We start from the raw sequence: 23,034 nt of genomic DNA, 5'->3' as shown, positions 1-23,034 counted from the left end.
ATTGTTCTAATGGCATACTTGAATACAGATGAATAAAAACAAACTTGGAGGTGATTTATACTGTCTGACCTGCTGTATCAGACTGTTATCTTCCATGATGGCTGTATAAAACTGTAACAGTGGCAGAATAATTGTTACTTGATGCCATCTGATATTCTTTGAGGCATATTTTTGTTTTAGATAGCATCAGGTACAGATATTCCGTGGTGAGAGAATTGAGCTTCTTTGCATGAATTATTCATTTCCCCACCCCTTTTACAGTGATATAAAGTGCTCTTGCTGTGACACGGTTATACGCACAATGAAGAGCTTCAACTTAATAACAGCTATACTTCTCTGCAGCCTCAGTAAGTACTGCTATTGAATTATTCTGCGGAGAAAATACAATTCTAATCTTTCTTTTGTCCAGTAACCCACCTTTATTTTTTAATTTGCAAATTAGTTTGTGTTGAACTCATTTATGAGTATTTTTGTTGCATATTCAGCTCATGAGTAAATCTCATGTTGTCTGTGCTGTGTGTCTCAGGCTGGATCTCTGTCTCAGGTTCTGAGTCTCAGTCTGTAGACGTTCAGCCTGGTGTGCTCTGACATTTCCACAAGTCCAACTCAGACAGAATGGATCAGAGTGACCAACAGAGCCAAACCCAGCTGTATCTCCTCTATGTACAGATCTGATGGCAACGTTTTCAGTTGATAGGTTTGTTAATGTCAAAGTAGAGGCAGACTGTATCAACAACAATGATACAACAAACAATCAATGACACCAGTGTGCAGAGAGTGAGGGGCATGAAGGTTTTTGGGGAGTACATAATCTACAGTCTTCCATAGTCCCCCAACACAAACCCCTTTCCATGAAAGCACTGTTTGTAACCATGATCCTTTTAGTTTTTGGCTATTATATTATTTTTTATTTCATTATCTAATAATGTATTCATGACACAGGGACTTGCATGTTAGATAACTTATTTATTATTGTGTTTGCTGTCTGTGCACTTTGGCTTTAGACTGGAACAACATGACGTTTTCCTGCATACTTCAATACAGATGAATAATGTGATGGCCGGTTGTGGATCAGAGGTAGAGTCATCCATTATCAGAAGGTTGTTGGTTCGATCTCCGTCTCCTTTGGCTGCATGTCAAAGTAGCAGTAGTCAAAGACCTTGAGCAAGATACTGAACCCCAAATTGCTCCTGATGCTGTGTCATCGGTGTGTATGTGCATGAAGTTAGTTTCTGTTCAATGGACTTGCCATCACTGTGTGAATGTGTGTGAAAGGTTGAATGCGTCATGTAGTGTAAAAGTGCTTTGAGTGGGTGGAAGACTAGAAAGGCGCTATACAAGTACAGGTCCATTTACCATTTACAATTTTTACACTGTCTCAGCTGCTGTATCAGACTGTTGTAGATGAGGTGAGGATGTCTTCCATGATGGCTGTATAAAACTGTAAGAGTGGCAGAAGAATTGTTAGTTCATGCCATCTGAAATCCTTTGAGGCACAATTTTGTCTCAAATTTTCCGTGGTAAAAGAGGTGAGCTTCTTTACATGGCCTATTCAACTCCCCGCCCCTTTCAACTCATATAAAGTGCTCTTGCTGTGACACAGTAATACGCACAATGAAGAGCTTCACCTTAATAACAGCTTTACTTCACTGCAGCCTCAGTAAGTACTGCTGTTGAACTATTCTGAGCAGCAAACACATTCTTTTTTAATTTGCATATTAGTTAGTATTGAATAAATGTAAAGGTATGTTGTTGGTTTATCAAATGAGGAGTGAATCTCATGTTGTCTGTGCTGTGTGTTTCAGGCTGGATCTCTGTCTCAGGTTCTGAGTCTCAGACTGTGGAGGTTCAGCCTGGTGAAAATGTCACACTGCTGTGCTCCAACATTTCCAAAAGTCCAAATCAGACAGACTGGTTCAGAGTGACCAAGAGAACCAAACCCAGCTGTATCTCCTCTATGTACGGATCTGATAAAGACGTTTCATTCTGTGATGGATTTCAAAATGGAAAATTTAAAATGAGCTCCAACGTCTCCACTGTTTTTCTTCAAATCAAGCGAGTGAATTTATCTGACTCTGGACTGTATTTCTGTGGATTTTACATAAACAGAAGCATAGTCATTTCCACTGCAACACGTTTAAAAGTTAAAGGTAAGTTTGTAGTTAAGACGTATCTTTTATAAAGATATCATCATTTTTACAATATATCTAAAATGTATTGTCACAGGATGAAAGCAGCATAACTTATTTGAAATGATTTCATCATCGTTTTTTGAAGGTGATGGTGAATCAGATGATCTAGTGGATCGTAACACTCAAAGTAAAGTTCACCCTTTCTCTCTTAAGGTTATTTTCATTGTGCAAGCTACCATAGAGACATTCATTTTGATTAAAATACAGATTAAAGAGTCTAATTCTACCATGTTTCCAGTAGAGGAGCCTGATGGAATAACAACCCTATTGAGTGTGATCCTGGGTGGTCAGACTATTGTCCTCACTATAGTCATCATTGTTCTGGCTTATGAAATGAGGAAACTTGAGAAGGGTACAGTACATTTATAATTTGTTGCACATCATCTAGTGAGCTGTGTCAACATGACGGACAAATCCAAAGTAAAGTATGTGATCAGTAATAATGACCTAATCAGACTTTTGTCTTTTGTCATTTAGCTGTGAAAGAAGAAGCGCAGCCAGAAAGAAACAAGGTGAACCCACCATTAACTTACACAAACTGTGTGTTGTGTTTTTAAAATCTGCATTTGAAGACATTATAAATCTAGTGTCATACCAGCATGTAGAGATTGTGTATTATGGATGTAGCATTGGTTCAACATAATGGACAGTTAATGGGGTAATGACATTCAACATGCCATTTATTATTGATTTTCATTACGACCAAACTCTGCTTTTTGTTATCACAAAGAAATAATCCCCATTAATTCATACTTTGAACTGTAATTTCAGCTGCCATCTCCATACTAAACAGACAGTTAAGGTTCATTCACTTGAAGAAAAACTGTAAATGCACCATCAGCTCAACCAGAAGATATCCATATAAATAGATGGGCATGTATTAAAAGTTATTTTTAGCATTTAAATTAGACATAGCTAAACTATTCTTAACGCTCATCTTAAGCTCGGGCCACATTACCCACGAGTCTCAGGTGCGGCTGCAGCAACACTTCACTATCAGAATCAGAATTAGAATCAGATTTATTGCCAGGTTGGTTTTTACACATACGAGGAATTGGTCTTGGTGCAGTGGTGCATAAAATATACAATCATACAGAAATATACAAATCACATAACAATCACACACAAAAAATAGAGTACTTTTAAAATATAAATAAATAAAGATAAGAAACTGTGCAGAAAACAGGAGTGCATTAATGTGATGCATATTTACAGGATGGGTTTAAGAGTCAGTGTCAGTGGGGGATCCGGGCCTTGTTAATGAGGCCAGCTGCAGACGGAAAGAAACTTTTTTTGTAGCGTGAGGTTTTGGTCCAGATGGACCGCAGCCTCCTGCCAGAGGGAAGTGTTTTAAAGAGTTTGTGTCCGGGCAGGGAGGGGTCAGCCAAAATCTTGCCTGCACGCCTCAGGGTCCTGGAGGCGTACAGGTCCTGGAGGGATGGCAGATTGCAGCCGATCAGTTTCTCAGCAGATCGAATGATTCGCTGCAGTCTGCCCTTGTCCTTGGCAGTGGCAGCAGCGTACCAGATGGTGATGGAAGAGGTGAGGATGGACTCGATGATGGCGGTGTAGAAGTGCACCATCATTGTCGTACATCCTCTGCTGGGCCTTCTTGGTGAGATCCTGGGTAATTATGGTACCCAGGCAGCGGAAGGTCTCCACAGAGTCAACTGGGAAGTCACACAGTTGATGGAGTGGGAGGTTTTAGGTTTATAGTTGGTTATCTGTCTGAGCCCCTTCCAGACAGAACCAGAGTTATTGGTCACTGATGTTGAGGTTTCTCAGAGTACTGTCGTTTAGCTTCTTTCACCGCCTTGCTAAACTTGTACTTTGACTCCTTAAACCTGTCCCTGTCCCCACTCCTGAACGCTTGCTCCTTCTGCAACCGTAACTGCCTGAGTTTGGCTGTGAACCAGGGTTTGTCATTGTTATAACTCACCCTGGTGCGTGATGGTACACAGCAGTCCTCACAGAAACTGATATATGACGTCACAGCCTCTGTGTACTTGTCCAGACTTACAGTAGCAGTCCTGAAAACATCTCAGTCAGTCCAAACACGCCTGGAGATCCTCTATAGCTTCACTGGTCCACTGTTTTGATGTCCTCACACCAGGTTTACAGAGTTTTAATTTCTGCCTGTATGAGGGAATCAGGTGGACCATGACGTGGTCTGAGAGGCCCAGTGTGGCGCAGGGGACGGCGTGATAAGATCTGCTGACTGTAGTGTAACAGTGATCCAGTATGTTCTTCTCTCTGGTCGGGCATTTAATAAACTCTTTGTATTTAGGAAGTTTGTGGCTGAGGTTTCCTTTATTAAAGTCACCAAGGACAATAATTAAGGAGTCCGGGTTAGACCGCTCCACACACAGTATCTGGTCGGCGAGCGCGCTGTGCGTCCTGCACGTTTGCCTGCGGTGGAATGTAAACACCGACCAGAATGGATGAAACAAACTCACGGGGGGAGTAAAAAGGTTTGCAGTTTATGATGAAATATTCCAGATTAGAGCAGTGCTGTTGGATCACTGTCACATCATTGCACCAGCTACTGTTGATATAAAAACAGATACCTCCTCCCTTCGATTTGCCGAAGAGTTCTGTGTCACAATCCACTCTGAGGAGTTGGAAGCCCGCCAGCTGCAGCGCAGAGTCCGGTATCGATCCACATAGCCAAGTCTCTGTGAAGCATAAAAGAGAGGATGAAGAAAAGTCACTGTTTTTCCCCAGAAGTAGCTGGAGTTGGTCCATTTTGTTGCACAGTGAACGCACGTTGGAGAGGAATATTCCAGGTAACGGTGTGCGATGTCCGTGCTGGCGGTGACGCACAAGCTCACCGGCACGTTTCCTTCTCCTCCTACGTTTCACTGCGTGGCAAAGGTGAGCGCACCTTTGACCACAATGTCCAATAATTCCACGGAAGAAAGAAGAAAAGTGGGAAAGAGATCAGCGAATTGTTCCCCTGGTGTTCATGAGCTCTTCTCTAGTGAAAGAGCTCCGGGTATCACAGCCGAAAACTGAATTAACACACAAAACAACCAACAACCGACACACTGAGGCGACCGTTCGTGCTGCCATCTTAGGTTATCAACCTAAAACCTAGAGTCAAAGTCTTGCTTCTTTTTTTCCAAAAAGCCACCTGTGCTTCCCAGCAAAAATAGACAGTGAAAATATAGGCATATTGACAACAAACCATATACACCTTTGACATAATGGTAAATGGATAGCGCCGTTCTAGTCTTCCGACCACTCAAAGCGCTTTTACACTACGCCACAGCCGACGTAGAATATGTCACATACATGAAGAAAATAGTTATTCTGAACTCAACACCTCCTGTATCTGTTTCCGATTAAAGCTATTTCTGTGGACAGGATCCATTCATATGTCAACAGGGCTCTCATTGTATTGTATGTATCAAAGGCACACTCAGTGTAGAAAAACAGGGCTGTTAGCAGCAGCTCTGCAGCCAAAATCTGTCTGTGTGATCACCTCAGGTGTACGAGCTGCAGCAGTTGAGCAATGCAGCGATGCTTACACATGCTGTGTGGACCTAGCTTTAGTGGAAATGATTCCTTTGTGATTAAACCCACAAATCCACCAATTTAAACTATGTATGTGACTCTAAATACTCTAAATACTACTGATTCACAGAATCTGGACTCAGATGACCTGAACTACACAGCTCTACGTTTCCAGGCGAAACCAAAAAGAAACCACAGACCTGCACCAGAGAGAGAGCTGGAGCCACATGTTGTGTATGCTGCCACCAGATAGACTCAACTGGGACTGTAGCTCTGAGTGGAACTGATGCTTTATAACATTAATCTGCTGTTGTGTTTTTGTGTGTGAGTAGTGGTTGGAAGGAGTCCAGAAATAAACTTTGATTCCGTATTTTCTCACTCATGTCTCTTTCTGTCCCTGTCTTGGTCAAAGTGTCTGTCTTTCTGTTTTGGTCTGAGGGGGAGGAGGAAGCGACAGCACAGTGTGGTCTGAGAACATCTGAGGTGAAAATCATGAGGCCTCTGAAGCCAAAGCTCAGTGGAAAGTATAAAAGCAAACAGTGTAAACTAACTTCTTCAGATGAAATTAGAGACCTTTTTGAAGGAACATGGAGACAATAGTAATAGAATACACCAGCACCCTGTGGTGATAAACACTGTCTGTATGAGTAATAAATAAAAATGTAAAATACATATGATTCTCTTCTGATGTTGCTAAATCACTCCACTTCTCATTCCTGGGACTGGGAGGGGCTGAGGTGCAAGGATAGGAGGTGAGGAAAGGAATCGAGGATGTACAAACTGGGAAATGAGAAAGTCCCCCAGGGTCTGTGTCTGTGTATGGGCGTGGTCTTCTGCCTCACTATGGCTCTGCCTCTCTGCACACTTGTTCATCATGTGCAATGAGTCAGCCATCAACCCGCCATTCTTTCCGGTATCTACAATAAAAGACTGAATAGATGATTCACCTATGTGCTTGTCAGCGGTCTGCATCTAGGTTCAACCTCTAAGAAAATGACACAAACAGCATAGATTATAGCACCAAGCATAAAGATATGACACCATATGTCCCTCCCTTTGTTTTCTTTATAGTTAGTCTTTATAGACTGGATTAAGTGAGGTTACTTTTATGCATCTGAAATAATCCTTTGTGGCCACTTTTATCTCAAATTGCACCTGACTCAGATATAATGAGATATCATAAGATCCTGTTGTGTCAAGTTGTGAAACAGTATTTGGTCAGTGACACTAAACTAATCAGACTAATCTTTTGTCACATAGTTGCCGTTGAAGAACTGCATCCTGAAAGAAACAAGGTGAAGTATTACTGTGGATGATAGGTAACGGTTATATATACAAAATTATTTTGCCATTGGATGTTGCACTAGAGCACCATCATCTCAGAGCAGAACAACGGGATAGGATAAAAACCATCTTTGTTAGTATTTCCACACAGATAATTCACAGAGTGAGATGTGGAAATATTCAGGAAAAGTGCTGCAGTTGCCACAATGTAAGCTAACATTAATCCACACAGACTCAGATCGTTGTTTTAAGTGTCTGAAAACACTATGGAAATGATCCCTACAGAGATAGACAAATCATTTAACTACTACTAACTTTGTTTTCCTTTTTTAAAAACAGCCCTTATCTATGATCAACCATAATCTTAGTTCAAGTCATTCCTTTTTGGTGCAAACAGTGTTTGTGTACAGTATGTGACTGCAAGAAAACCTCAAGATTTGACCTGCTCGCTTTGAAATGTTGTCTCCTTGTCACACTTTGTGCTGGTTCCTGAAAAACATTGTTAGAGTGTGTGTGTGTGTGTGTGTGTGTGTGTGTGTGTGTGTGCGTGTGTGTGTAGATACAGTATATGGGCCTAAATAGTTCCTTTATTCACAGAATCTGGGCTCAGATGACTTGAACTACGACACTCTGTGTTTCCTTCCACAGATAATAAGAAACAGGAGGACTACATCAGAGAGACAAGTGGAGACTCATGTTATTCATGCTGCCAGCAGATAGACTCAGGAAGGAACTGAAACTGCAACTGTAACTGATGCTTTATCATATGAATCTGCTGCCAGTCACCACCCACATGCATGTTGGTAGTGGGTGACAGAAGCGGTCAATGGCAAACATTTTGAAATAAAGTTTATATATTCATGGGCAGTTGTGTCGCTCTCTCAGCCAAAGTCTTTGCCTTTCTTATTTTGTTGGCCAGTAGTGTCAGTAATGAGGACATATTTGATGTTTGATGAGACACAAAGGACAGTGACGACTGTTAAACGCCCTCTTAGGGAGAGTCAAATGGTCTGTCAGGGGGAGGGAAGAGTGAGATACACATCATTTCACAGGAAGAGACAGCACAGTGTGGTCTGAGTACAACTCATGTGAAAGTCACAAGGCTTCTGAAGTCAAATCAGCCCCCTGTGGGGAAAAACATTGTCTGTATGAGTGATAAACAAAGTGTCCACCACAGGAAGACTTCAGCCATGACCACAAACACCAACAACCTGCTACACAAACAGAGTAATGCTACTATTTAACTACTTTACATTCACAAGCTACATCAACATCTGCCTTCAAACTTCAAGACACTCTTTTGCCAGAGAAAGACATCAACATGAACACTGTCAGTTGTGATAGTTACTTCATATTGCAATAATGCATAATAATGCAGAATCATCATCTTCTTTAAAAGACTTTGAATATTGAGTTAATCTAGTGTGGACAGAACTGCTGTACTGTTACTATTCAAATGTTTGGCCCAGTTTTCATGCTGTGGGGATGCACAAACATCATCATCTCAGATGACGGTAGTTAGAAAGATGTGTCAGATGCCAGACAGCCTCCCCTCTATATCTTGTGTCTATACAACGGATGATGATGTTTTATGCCAACGCATAGTTTTTTATCTCAGTGAAAACACTGTGTGTATCAGTTAGAATGAAAGGGTTAGGGTTACAACCCTAGTACATGTTACTAAGGTAATATATATATATATATATATATATAGTATATATAGTACATACGTATTACATCAAAATGCACTTAAAGGACTAGTGTGTAGGATTTTGTGGCATCTAGCAGTGAAGGTGTAGATTGTAACCAGCTGAATAAGTGGCTGCAAAAAACCTGATTGTCTCTATAAGACTTTTAAAAAAAAAAGGCCTGCTTCTTTCTTAGAATATATGCTACTGCAACAATTACTGAGTTCCTCCCCCCTTTTCTGTATTTTTGTTTGCTGTCTTGCAGAATATAATAAGAAGATCAATGTTAATTTAATCTGTGTTCAGTGTAGAGTTTGGTCCACAACAAAGTGAGAGGCGTGGCCCTGGAAAAATACTCTTAGTTGTCTGTTCTCTGTCTCAGGCCCAATTTTCAATCAGAATACTTTCTGTACACCTCAACTTGCACTGCATTATGTGGGTGCACACTGTATCGGTTCACATCTATCCCCCTACGTTAGTGCCAACCTGTCATATGTTGATCAACCTGTGATCTTAATCTTTGTGCTGCGACAAAAAAAGAACATGTGTGAGTGGAAGAACCTTCCTCTTTGAACTTCCTTCCTGGAGCTCAGTGATTTTAGCCTCCATTACAGCAAGATGATCATACGCACAATGATGAGCTTTACTCTGATGATGATACCAGCTTTATTTCTCTGCAGCTTCAGTAAGTACTGGCATTGAATTTCTCTTAGTGTTAGTCCATGGCTAAATTGTGTTTAGTTTATAGTTTCTACAGCAATGTTTTAGGGTCGTTTTAATCTGTTTGTTGTTGCATTATCAGCTGAGAACTAAATCTCTCTGCTGTGTGTTTCAGGCTGGATCTCTGTCTCAGGTTCTGCAAATTTGAAATGAGCTCCAACGTCTCCACCGTCTTTCTCATAATCAAGCGCATTGATGTGTCTGACTCTGGGTTGTATTTTTGTGGATTTAACATGAACAGATACTCAGTACTTGTCAGTGCAACATATTTAAAGGTTCAAGGTAAGAATTGTCGTACAGTGTCCTTTAGCTGCCAGCACAAAGGAAACAGAATGTATCTTATTTCAACGTGGTCAGAGATAGATTGTTAAGGAAATATCCTGTCAAAATCTGATAATTAATGTGAGAGATTTTTTTCAGTAGCACATTAAATGTTCTTCCATCCTCTCATTAGGATTTAATATGCAGGTTAGAATTTGTGAACTGATATTGCATCAGTCAACAAAGGTCATTAATCAGTGCTTCTATTAGATTTCAAGCTAGTAAAGTATAAAAAAGTATTTCACTCAAAAATAGGCACAATATATGCTACTTGATCACAGTTCAAGTAATTGAATGATCTTTCTTGTAGAAGAGTCTGGTGAAATACTGAGCCTGATGAGTGTGATCCTGAGCGGTGTGACTGTTGTTCTCACTAAAGTCATCATTGTCCTTGTTGTCAAAATGAGGCAAAGAGGTACTGTCTGAGAGCTGTCTATTGTGTTTATGTAGCTTTTGCACATCCTGTTGTCAATATCACAGTTAACCTACTGCTCAGTGATTAAATGTATTAATAGCAGATCAGACTGATTTACTGGATATATAGTTCACAAGCAAGTTAAACCACTTCAAGTCCTAATTAGTCAATCATTTTATATAGTTTATGAGACTATATTTCTTTCTAAAATACAATGGTGGCAGCATTATGATAGCAATTTTGCAATGTATATATGTATATATTTGTATATGTATACATAGTCTTAAATTCCCTAGATCCTGACACACATATTTAAAAAAAAAAATCTGAAAATAATGTTAGATTGCATATATACTAACTAATATATAATATATTTCTTCTCATTTTTCTACACTATATTTTTATATGTATATTTGAAGGCAGGTGATGTAGATTTTGATATATGTGTCGATGTATCTGATATAATGTATACTGCTTCTATTGATATGTACACTATATCTGTGTACTTATGTACTTTGTTCATTGTTTTCAGATGTTTATCACCCTGGTCAGAATGATAATCCACATCTGCCACCATTCAGCTTGTCAGCCTATACATGGTTTATGTATGCATATTGGTGTGGTTTCAAAGCTTTTCAGACATTCTGACCTGACAAAAGTCCAGCTAGGATCCCAATGTTGTAATTATTAACCGTTGTGGCAGGGAAGTGTGCAGCCCTTAGCATTTTTTCACTGAAGCTCATATATGTGAAAATCCTCTGACTCTTATTTACAGAATCTGGACTCTGAAGGATGCAGCATTGATTTTCCAACCCAAAACAAGAAAGAAGTGGAAACTCAACCTCATATATGCTGCAACTAGAAAGACGTAAAATGTAACCCTGACCAAAAAGTCATACCACATACTGTATTACAATTTTTCCTCACCCAAATCAACTGTCTAGGGATAGATGGTGTTGAATGTTGTAACGATTGTAAAGCCCCTTGAGGCAAATTGTGGTTTGGGATTTGGGGTTATATAAATATAATTTGTATAGATTAAAAGGTGCAGTGTGTAACATTGAGGAGGATGCCTTCCGTGGAGTCAGTGTTAAACCGACATGTTTCTACAGTAGCCCAGCATGGACAAACCAAACAATGGCTGTAGATGGGGCCTTTAGCTTTTTTTTCTCGGGCACCACAGTCTCATACACTCTTCACAGGACAACAACAATTTACAACTTGTGAATGAGATGAGTTTAGTTGCTTCATTTTCCCTTCTTTTGACAACATCATCCTTTGACCTTGCCCTTTGGACACAGACCCTGTGTAGATTTACATAGTGGTGGAGTGAGTGAGATATAGCAGTGGTGTCTAAGGACAAATGGAGCAAAGCCTGTGAGCTAGTTCAGGCACTATAGCTGCACTGCTATGCAGACATGCAAACATTACATGCCTCACTCCATAATCACTAACCAAGCGCACCCTTCCAATCTGGTGGTCTATTTAAACTGAACAATTTCCCAGAGCTCCCTCTGCTCTGTCAATGCCGCTGCTGCCCTGTGTCCGTATAGCTGCCTGCTGCTCTGTAAGCCCCACCACCAACCCAGCATCCACCTGTAGGCTCCGGGTAGAGGTTAAGGTATTTGCTCATTACTCCCCATTATCTCAATGTAAACATATCTGCGGGGAATGATGAGGTCGGAGCCTAGACGGCAAAATCTAACTATGCTGTACTGCTGGAATAAACATTTCAAATGTGAGTTGTCTGACTGGACTAAGGTTTCAACTAAGTCAGAAATTATAAAGTCTTAAAGTTAACCGTGCCAGCCTTGGACATTAAGAGACAAAAAGGCTCTATTTGTACGGATGTTTTGGAAAAAGAAAGGAACTAACCAGGAGGCAACCAATAGCAACCGCAGGAAGACTGGTTTCCAGTCATAACCACACATATCAAAGACGAAGAGCAGAAGAATGATGCTGCTTTAAAAGCTACCGGTATATATCAAGCCATGACACTGTTTCACTATCCACCCACCACTTTACACAAACTGACAAGCTCACAACCAGACATGAGAGCATTTCAGTTGTGCATCTTAAAATCTTTCTCCCCAGTTCTTCCGTTTATTTTGTGAGAATATGACTGACAAAGCATCTGTACTGTTGAGGGATTACCATGAATGGGCTTAAAGCATGATCTAACATAAATTCAGAGAGGTGTGATTGTGGGTGTAAAAAGACACACTGTAAAACCTGACAACACACCTTGATCAAAGAAGTAAGTTACCATAACTTAATCCTCTCAGAAAATGCAGTCAATCCATTACATGAATTAAAAGTGACTTTATTCAGATACATTCAATTAATTGAATGGAATTGTTAACATTAACCTAATTTTCCCAAGTTACCTTAACAATTAATATTTGAGTTACTCAAATCAAATATCTTTCATGCTTAAATTGTTTGAGTTAATAAACCTAAACGCATTTAGGGCAATCTGTTTCCTCAAACAGAGTTGAATTAACTTATCAAGTTTTACAGTGTATAAATGCGGTGAATGAATCCTTCATGAACATGTATTATAGGAACTGGGCCTTGGACGATGATATGTGTAATGGACCGGTGATGAGAAATCACCAATACACAAAAGAACAATAAATACCACAATTAAATTTGAACATACAAATCAAACACTGGCTCTGGACAGATTCTAAAATTTTGAGGCCACCGTAGTTTCTCCTACTTACTTAGAAAGAAGAGTGAAGTGAGCTGTGATCAGTTGGTTGCTGTCTGCAATTACATCTCTAAATGCCACTAAAACCTACACACTGGTCCTTTAACTACAGCACATATTCCCATCAATGGGAAACAATGTCATCCAAAATTCTGCCAGGCATTAACATGTTAAAGTTGATAAACTTGTCTCATACTCCTTGAACACTTCCTGAAAGCATGTATGTGGTCAGTTTGAGCAACAGTATAAGCAACATAAAACAGCCCACCTCTTTACACTGAGCGCCGCCCTCCTGGGGCACTCTCTCATTACGGACATTGCAGAGCTTCAGTCATACGCTCGATGATGAACTTCTTCACCTTGATAACAGTATTGACTCTCTGCAGCCTCAGTAAGTACTGAATTACTCTCAATTTCATTGCTCAGTTTATTATTGCATGTTTAACCTGCCAACATTTAAACTCATTTACTTATTACATTCTTGATAACCTTCATTAAGAGATGTTGTTTGCCTTCATATGACTTTATAACATTGTCGTTGTCTGCTGTGTGTTTCAGGCTGGATCTCTGTCTCAGGTTCTGAGTCTCAGACTGTGGAGGCTCAGCCTGGTCAAGATGTCACACTGCTGTGCTCCAACATTTCCAAATATGAATCTATGACATTCTGGTTCAGTCTGATCAACAGAACCAAGATGAGCTGCATCTCTGTTATGTTCAATTCCAAAAGCAATGCTTCATTCTGTGATGGATATCAGAGTGGAAAATTTGAAATGAGATCCAACATCTCCACTCTCTTTCTCAAAATCAAACAAGTGGATTTGTCTGACTCTGGACTGTATTTCTGTGGATTTTACACAGACGGGCGTCCAAGTTTCACTGTAATACATTTAAACATTAAAGGTAAGATTATAGTAAAGTCTGTCTCTTGGTTCCCATTAATCCATTATGTCTTTTTCTAGTTATATTGAAACATGGATTACATTGATTTCTTTCGAAGGCAGCGATGAGAGATTTCTTTAATTGTGCAGATTATCAAATGTTTGAAGGTGAAACACTTTAACTAAATTCAGTTTGGTCCATTGTAACTTTAGCCTGGTCTCAAGTCTCTAAAGGGGAAATAGAGTCTAACTTAGTGCTCTTTCTTGTAGAAGAGTTTGATGGAATAGCAAAGCTGATGATTGTCGTCCTGGGCAGTCTGACTGTTGTCCTTGCCACTTGTCTGGTTGTCAAATACAGGAAACTTCAGACAGGTACTCTTATTTTTGTTTGATTGTTTTTATTAATTCTTCATAAATATGTGTCAGTATGACGAAAAACTACAAAATAGCTTGAAGTTAACTGATTCGATGTATTGTCTCTGTCATTCAGCTGCCAATGAGGAACAGAGACCACAACAGCGTGAGGTGAATCACCTTTTATTGTTTACTGTTGTATATGATAAATGTTTTCATTATGTTAAAGATGGTAGCATCAGGTGCCCAGTTAGCTCAGTCACTAGAGCTGGCGACCCATACACAGAATTTCTGCAGCGGCCCGGGTTCGAATCTGACCTGTGGCCCTTTCCTGCATGTAATCCCCTCTCTCTCCACTCACCTTTCCTGTCTACTTACAGCTGTCTCTATCAATAAAGCCAAAAAAAGAATAAAATGGTAGCATCATAAATGTAGTTTTTCTCACACACTCAGCTGTTTGCCTTGTGTTAACTGTGTGTACTCTTTACAGAATCTGGACTCTGATGACCTGAAGGATGCAGCCCTGAGTTTCTATTTAACAACAATAAGAAACAGGAGGCCTGAGTCAGAGAGACAAGTGGAGACTCGTGTTATTTATGCTGCCAGCAGATAGACTCAGAGTGGTTCAGAGGAACTGATGCTTTATCATATTAATCTGCTACTGTGTTCTTTTGTGGTTGGGTGGGAGGAGTTAACATTTTCTTATTGAGAAGAAAATCAAATAACATTTGACTTTTACTCTCATGACTTGCTAATTTTATCTGACTTTGCTGACTGTCCAGATTGACAATAGATAGATGGAAGCCTGCAGCAGTGGAGGAGTGAGTGAGGTACACACACAGTGTGGTCTGAGCTCAACTGAGGTGGAAACCACGAGGGTCTGTTCGATCAATGCAAATAAAGTCTGAAATGAAGCAGTGAATAGTGTGGAACTGGATATTTTAACTGCGATGTCAATGTGGTACATGCCTGAATGTGTGTGTGTGTGTGTGTATATAGTATATTGTATATTGTATATATACAGTGTCAATGTGTGGCTAAAGGAGCACATTTCCAGGCAGTCTCTAGAAGACATTCATAGTGCTGTCAGTTGTTCACACATTAGGTGACAGAAAGAGTTGTGTGCACAATGAAAAAAGAGAGAAGGAGAAGTTTGAAGCCGGGTTCCTTTCTCACCTCCACCCAGCTGACCAATCAGAACCTGACCTGGGTGTGAATGTCCGATCTTCGGTTTCAGAAAGTTACAGAAATGGTTGGACGCATCCCCTCCATCTGACGTCAGAAACCTGTAGGGGGAGGGGGTTTCAGAGGCTGTTCGCTCATCTAACAAGCAATTCTGATTGAGTAGTGGCAACTTCACACACCATGTCTATCCTATTTAATCACTATTAATTACTACAGACAAACACTGCTTTAATAAAAGAAATGTCATTACATAATATCAATGAGCAGGGACGGCTGGTATATATGGGCTAACAGAGCAAAGCCCCCCCATCTTTTACAGTAAAGACATTAAAACATTATTAAAAACATTAGAACATATTGTTTTGAATTTTGGTAGAACCTAGAGCAGCAACAGCACCAAAAAGTGACAGAAAAAACCCAGGATATATATCTTGGGTTTTTTCCTGTGAATGGGCTAAATGTATTCAGACCAAGCACAGTAGCATAAGCTTCCATTCGATTGTGATTGACAGGTGTCGTGACACGCCCCCATTTGGGCTAAATTCATTCAGCCTGTCGACCAATCGCAGCGCAGTAGGTACAGTACAGTGACCTTCGACCAATCACAGCGCAGTAGCTACAGTACAGTGACCTTCGCCCAATCACAGCGCAGTAGCTACAGTACAGTGAGGCTAGTTCGTAGTATGGCAGGCGTTAGCATGAATATGAACGAGGTGGATTATTTACTTTCTAATCAATTTTCTTTAAAGTCTTTGGAGGAAACATTGGAAGTACAGAGATTGGGGACACATCATCAAAATGATGTTCAAATAAGACAAAAGAACAAACGACAAAATCGTAATTTTGTGTTACGTGGTTTCAGCTAATGGACTGGTTAACGACAAGTGTAGCTTGGAATTAACTTTTCTGTTTCCCATGTTTGTTTTCTGGAGGAGACACTGCTTGGACCCAACAAGGAATTGTGGATTTAAAACATTTATCCGACAAAATTAGGAAACATGAATGCAGCACGAGCCACATCAGAAATAGCGTAAAGCTGTCATTGCTGGGTAAAGTGAACATCGCCTGTCAGCTTAATGAGAGTCACTGCATCGCTGTACAGAGACACAACGAGCTGGTAAAGAAAAACAGGCATTCACTATCACGGACTGTGGACTGTATTACATTTTGCGGGGGACATGAGATTTATGGGGCCAAGTTCAAGAATTTCGTTTTTTTCTGATGTAAAAAACGAAATTCTTGTTCTTGGCCCCAAAAACCTTAGAGACTCACTGTCTAAAGATATAGTTACCTATATAGTTGGCCTCTAGCACCACTGTCAGGAATCTTGGAGTTATCTTTGATCAGGACTTTTCATTTAATTCCCACATGAAGCAGACCTCTAGGACTGCCTTCTTTCATTTACGTAATATTACAAAAATTAGACACATCCTATCACAGACAGATGCAGAAAAACTAATCCATGCATTTGTTACTTCAAGGCTGGATTACTGCAACTCTTTATTATCAGGTTGCCCCCAATAAATCCATTAAAACGCTCCAATTAATTCAGAACGCTGCAGCACGAGTACTGACAGGAACTAGAAAAAGAGATCACATCTCTCCTGTACTAGCTTCTCTGCATTGGCTCCCCGTAAAATATAGAATAGAATTTAAAATCCTCCTCCTCACCTATAAAGCTCTTTATGGTCAGGCCCCTTCATATCTTAAAGAGCTCATAGTACCCTATTACCCCTCTAGAACACTACGTTCTCTGAATGCTGGGCTACTTGTGGTTCCTATAGTCTCTAAAAGTAGAACAGGAGCCAGAGCCTTCAGTTACCAAGCTCCTCTCCTGTGGAACCAGCTTCCAGTTGTGGTTCGGGAGGCAGACACCCTCTCCACATTCAAGAGTAGGCTTAAGACATTCCTCTTTGATAAAGCTTATAGTTAGGGCTGGATCAGGTGAGTCCTGAACCATCCCTTAGTTATGCTGCTATAGGCCTAGACTATTGGGGGATTTCCCATGGTGCACTGAGCTCCTCTCTTCCTCTCTCTTTCTGCACTCATTCATGTTCCATTAATGCATGTTACTAACTTCACTTCTTCCCCAGAGTTCTTGTGCTTTCTCGTCTCGCAGGTTCTTATCGATCCTGGTGGAGCCTCCTGCCATGGTCCTGCTAGATTGCCATTACCAATACTGTTGTTGCTGTGCACCTGTCTGTCTGTCTGTCTGTCTGTCTGTCTCTCACTCACCCCAACTGGTCGAGACAGACGACCACCCACCTAGAGCCGGAGGATCTGTCCTAGGTTTCTGCCTTTTAACAGGCAGTTTTTCCTTGCCCTTGTCGCCAAGTGCTTGCTCATGGTGGTACTGTTGGGTCTCTGTAATTAATGTTATAAAGAGTTCGGTCTAGACCTGCTCTATTTGAAAAGTGTCCTGAGATAACTTCTGTTATGAATTGGCGCTATACAAATAAAATTGAATTGAATTGAAATGAGCTCGCCCTGCGGGGGTCCGATTATTCTCCCACTTCACTCCAGCAGCGACCAGTTCTCTTTTTTAGACAGTCAATCAGCCGATCACCTGTCAAACACACAGGTTGCGAAGTACACGTCTAAGACCACAGATTCTGTCAAAACGAAACAGGGCCTGGAGAATTTTTTGTGCTTCATATCTGAACTGCTGACCACAGATGACAACCAGCCACATCCAGATGCGGACACAGTTGCAGCCGTTGTAATGCCGCGCAGGATGCGGCGCTCTGATAATGTCTCAGTAGCTGCACAGTGCGCTTTGAGAAAGTCAGGCACTTGTTGTCTTTGCATGTGAACATTACCCAATGATCTGCATGGAGAAACTGAAAGGTGAGCTGATGGTGAGGTACAGCAGTGTGGAGTTTGACATGGTGATTAACCTGTTTGCATCACAGAAAGGCCGTCGATGTGAGCGGCGTTTTAAATAAGGTATGCCCAAGCTCTGAAACAACTCTCTTCTACAAATAATTATTTTTGCTTTGGTTTTATAGATTTATTTCTGGTTTATTGTGTTGCAAATTGTTGCTGGTACTTTTCTATAATGTTGTAGTGCAATTGGCATGTGCTGATGTGTACAGAGGAGAGAGAGAGAGAGAGAGAGAGAGAGAGAGAGAGAGAGAGAGAGAGAGAGAGATTTTTGCATCAGGTCATTCTTTTGGGTTTGTCTCCCCAGTGTTGCCGTAGAGCACTTACTATAACAAAATATACAATGTTGTTGCTGTAACTTGATGCTACAGTTGCTACTGTTGCTGCTGTGTGGCGTATTGATGAGTGTAATGCATTTGTTAGCCCACCCACCCAAAATCTCCACCAGCCGTCACTGAGTACAGTCCTTTTACCATTTACCATAACTATGACATGGTTGATACCAGTGGGTGTGTTAGGTCATCTAGGTTCATATGATAAGAGTGTCTTCACTCAAGCTTTAAACTAAAGTCAGCTACAGCTTCTACAAGAGTGCAGAGTGGAAGACGTAAAGAAAATGGGGAGTAACTGAAACTCTGAAATCAGCCTGTGCAGACCACCTCTGTACTAAAACAAAAAGATCCTGCCTGAGCAAAAAGGTCTACACAACTGTAGGACAACTTATAGCGTCTGTATGAGTGCTTCTTTAGCAGAGGTCATCCTAGAAAATATTTTAAGCATTATAAATGAACAGGCAACCTGAGCTGAGCTGATGATTGATCTATTCTATGATCAGGATCTTTTATTTCAGGAATCTTACCAAAGGATTTGATGTGTCATTACATAATATCAATGTCTGTTATTAAAGTGTCAAATAACATGGTCTGAAGTATAACTTAGAACAGCTAACATTCTGCATCAGCACTTCTTTTCCTGAAAGCGTGTATGTGGTCAGTTTGAGTAACAAGATAAGCAACTACAAACAGCCCGCCTCTTCATGTAGAAAGCAGCCTTACTGAAGCACAGTTCATTGATGACATTGCAGAGCTTCAGTCACACTCACCATGAAGAACTTTACCTTGATAACAGCTTTAAGTCTCTGCAGCTTCAGTGAGTACTGGCATTGAATTACATTTATAACTTTGGTAGCTCTAACTAACCAGGACTGAAAGTATTGAGTTATGTAAGAGTTATTGTTCATGTTCTTTTTGTCTCATTGAAAGTAAATCTTGTGTGTTTCAGGCTGGATCTCTGTCTCAGGTTCTGAGTCTCAGACTGTGGAGGCTCAGGTTGGTGAAGAAGTCACACTGCTGAGTACCAACATGTCCAAACACAGCACTCGGACATCCTGGCTCAAACTGGTCAACGGTACAAAGGCCAGCTGTATCACTGTTATGATCAATGACGAAGTTAAACACTGCGACGGATTTCGAGAAGGAAAATATGAAATGACATCCAACATCTCCACTGTCTTTCTCAAGATCAAACATGTGGATTTATCTGACTCTGGACTGTATCTCTATGGATTTTACCAAAGTGGACGTCTGAATTTCAATGTGATACATTTACATGTTAAAGGTAAGGTCATTTTGAAATCTTTCTTCTGGTACCCATTCTTAGTTCATTTTTTCAAAATGGTCTTCTAACAACACAGGCAACATAGTGACAATTTAAAGACTGACAAACTGTCATTATGAGGAAAATCTGCCAAAATAATATCAAGACTAAAGGTATCCTTATTTCTTTAGGAGGCAGCGGTGAGCCACATGATGACGTGGACAGAAAGTGTAAAATTAAGATTCTCCTAAAGATTTCTTTCATTGTGCAGATTATCAAATGTTTGAAGGTGAAAAAGTTTTAGCCTCGTCTCAAGTCTCTAAAGGGGAAATAGCATCTAACTTAATGATATTTTTGTAGAACAGTCTGATGGAATAGAAGAGTCTGATGGAATAGCAAAGCTGGTGATTGTCGTCCTGGGCAGTCTGACTGTTGTCCTTGTAATGGTCATCATTGGTCTGGTCGTCAAAAACAGGAAACTTCAGACAGGTACTTTTTGTCAGTGCTACTGTCTCTATCTTACATATATTTCTTGTTGTTTAAAGTTGTGTCAATATGATTGAAAAATGCTAAACTCCTGGTTTACCAAAGACAATGATCAATGAACTGACCAGATGTTTTGTTTCTGTCACTTAGCTGATAAAGAAGAACAGAATCCAGAGCAAAGAGAGGTGAATCCATTTTAAACATTTACTCATATATACTGTTTGATAGAGCCAGACGAAAAACAGCTAGAGCTATATTGACTCGGCTAACATTAACTTGTCCGTGACATATTGGTGTATTCATATATATAACTGCATATTTGTATTGAATAAGTAACAAGAAAATGCAGTACAGAAATACAAACAAAATGATGTTTGAGGTACAGTTCAAACAGTGCCACGATTTCATAGTTTGTCCATTAGAGAGCACTAACAAGTTTATTTTTAAAGGGCATCTTATCAGGAATGTATGGGTCACACTTTACAACATGGTACACAACATTGTATGTAGTTACTAAGGAACGAGTGAGGAAAGACCTGATAATTAATGAATTGTTAAGAAGTAGTTAGTGAATAACTCCAAATAGAGGACTATATAGTAGATAGTGATGATTTTCTAAAGAACTGATTGGGAGATACTATATCTTGTGCCCCTTCAAGTAAAGTGATACATTATACAAAGTATGTTACATAATATAGTCCATTCATCCATCCATTTTCATCTGTTTAACCGGGGTCGTGTTGCAGTGGCAGCAGATTAAGTAGGGGGTTCCAGACGTCCCTCTCCCCAGCAATGTTTTCTAGTTCATAATATACATAATATAGTATGTATAGCTATGTAGTCCTGGGTTTGGAATATTTCAGTAAGTGTTTATTAGGGATTAAGGATGTTCTTGACGTGTACGGTTTTGCAAAGTCTCACAATCGTACATTTTTAGAAATGAATATTGACCAAATGTCAATATTGGTATCAGCCTCATAAGTCCAGTATCCATCTGGCTATATTGGATGAATTAAAATCATGTCAATCAACCACATTCAGACTGTAAATACTCTTTTCACAGAATGCAGACTCTGACCTGAACTACGCAGCAGTGGCATTTCGACCGAAGGCAAAAAGAAGACAGCCGGAGCCAAATGTTATTTATGCTGCCACCAGATAGACTGAGGAGGCAACTGGAACTGATGCTGTATCATATGAATGTGCTTTAGAGCTGTTGAATGCCTTGTTCCTAACAGCAATAACCACACGTGAATATTGCAGCAATGATCTGATCTTCATTCATTTGCAAGCAGTTTCATGCTTCAATTCTCAACATTTCATTTATTTTTCATTTCTTGTCAGTGCTTAGCAGAAACATAAAGGACTGATGTTTTAGGAGGAGGAGCCAGTAAGGACATTGATATTTGTCCAATCTGTTATAGTGAGTGTGATGGAGGTCGTCAGCGGTGGAGGAGCGAGTGAGGTACACATCACTTGTTTGTCAGGCAGAGACAGTACAGTGTGGTCAGAGAATAACTGAGGTGAAAACCATGAGGGCCGTTAGATCAAAGTTTTCTAATAATTAGGGATGTAACGATGCATCGTGACACGTTTAAAAATCGGTACAAATGCGTGACGATTCGCACCGGTTGACAGAAAAAATGAATCGCGGATGCGAGAGAAGTAAGATACGTTCTTTTTTTTTAGAAATAGGTTACGTTATCTTGAAAAAAAAGTCACTGGTTGGTGATTCATTTGTTCAACGTCAGACGTCAAGTCACATGACTTACGTCACTACGTAGGTACGGGGCACAGAACGAGGGAAGACATGGTTGACGGTAGGCAACAACTTTGAAATAGAGGATGCACCGAGCGATTTTAAATCACCTGTGTGGCGGCATTTTGGATTCCACCATATACACAAAAAAACGAGAGCATTTGGTTATTTTATTGGAAAAGATTTGAGGCCATTTTCCGTCGTTGAAAATGAGGGCTTTTGGCTGTAAGACACAAAAACAGTGTTTAACAGTGTTTCTGTAAAGAAAGCACCTCTTTTTTTTGGTCAAGATTTTATATTCTTTTGTTATTTAATATATTGAATTTAACCAGTTAACACCAGTTTACTTGTGAGATTGTTTCTAAAGAAAGGAGATATTTTTCATGTATTTTGTTGTTTAAGATGACCATGTAAGTTGCACTTTTTATAAGAGGACACAAACTGTTTTAAAGAGTTTCTGTAAAGAAAGCACCTCTAAGATTTTTTTCCTACAAATAAAAAATCATTTTATTTGGTCATAATTTGTCTGTAGCTCATTTTAATAAAAAAAAAAAAATCATGAGAAAATCGTATCGTGAACAAAAAATCGTGAACCATATTGAATCGTGAGTTGAGTGTATCGTTACATCCCAACTAATAATCGAAGCAGTGAATATGGGCTGACTTCCCAAAGCCTTAGCAAGACATTTGTGATTAGGCTTTGAAAAAATACAGTCCATCTGTGTGGATGATAAAAGTCTGAATCAAAAACAAAATGTCTGACTATTAGAAGTGTCTGTATCATTGGTGAGGCATGAACCACAGGAAGACTGACGTTCACCTCTCTGCAACCCCTTCCCTCACAAGGTCATAAAAACAGCATGGAGAACTACCACACTGTCTATACTGTATAAAGGAGTAATGAAGGAATACACTGTGGCATTTTCAGGCTTATGCATATAAACGTATTACTCTTCATCCTCACACATGCATCGCAAAATCATTAGTCAGCAGCTCACTGCCATTATCTGTTCTGTAAATCAACACATTGAGGTGATAACTGTA

At 40.0% G+C, this 23,034-nt stretch overlaps 2 protein-coding genes and 1 long non-coding RNA gene across 3 annotated transcripts in view; all 3 read left to right on the top strand.

Moving 5' to 3' along the window:
- LOC127349558 (uncharacterized) overlaps positions 1–6,048 on the top strand; it is a 103,992-nt gene extending 97,944 nt beyond the window's left edge. The window contains exons 2-6 of the mRNA XM_051375418.1: positions 1,806–2,150; positions 2,278–2,319; positions 2,431–2,544; positions 2,670–2,704; positions 5,839–6,048. Of these exons, the coding sequence (XP_051231378.1) occupies positions 1,806–2,150; positions 2,278–2,319; positions 2,431–2,544; positions 2,670–2,704; positions 5,839–5,961 (659 nt within the window). The 3' untranslated portion in view covers positions 5,962–6,048. The remainder of the gene's footprint in view (positions 1–1,805; positions 2,151–2,277; positions 2,320–2,430; positions 2,545–2,669; positions 2,705–5,838) is intronic.
- Positions 6,049–9,129: 3,081 nt separating this feature from the next.
- LOC127349560 (uncharacterized) lies at positions 9,130–15,003 on the top strand. The gene is made up of 9 exons (XM_051375420.1): positions 9,130–9,365; positions 9,516–9,682; positions 10,032–10,136; positions 10,912–11,011; positions 13,173–13,240; positions 13,408–13,749; positions 13,998–14,099; positions 14,218–14,252; positions 14,572–15,003. The coding sequence occupies exons 4-9, from the start codon at positions 10,986–10,988 to the stop codon at positions 14,692–14,694; spliced, it is 696 nt and encodes a 231-aa protein (XP_051231380.1). The 5' UTR covers positions 9,130–9,365; positions 9,516–9,682; positions 10,032–10,136; positions 10,912–10,985; the 3' UTR covers positions 14,695–15,003.
- A 5,103-nt stretch (positions 15,004–20,106) lies between these two features.
- Positions 20,107–23,034, top strand: LOC127349572 (uncharacterized). Its single transcript, XR_007880330.1, has 3 exons — positions 20,107–20,234; positions 20,382–20,416; positions 21,295–23,034. It is a non-coding gene; the product is annotated as an uncharacterized LOC127349572 (long non-coding RNA).

Source organism: Dicentrarchus labrax, unplaced genomic scaffold, assembly GCF_905237075.1.
Source record: "Dicentrarchus labrax unplaced genomic scaffold, dlabrax2021, whole genome shotgun sequence".
In the NCBI taxonomy this organism is placed as follows: domain Eukaryota; kingdom Metazoa; phylum Chordata; class Actinopteri; family Moronidae; genus Dicentrarchus; species Dicentrarchus labrax.
Note: the sequence above shows the minus strand (reverse complement) of the source record. Positions and strands in the feature narration are given on the sequence as shown.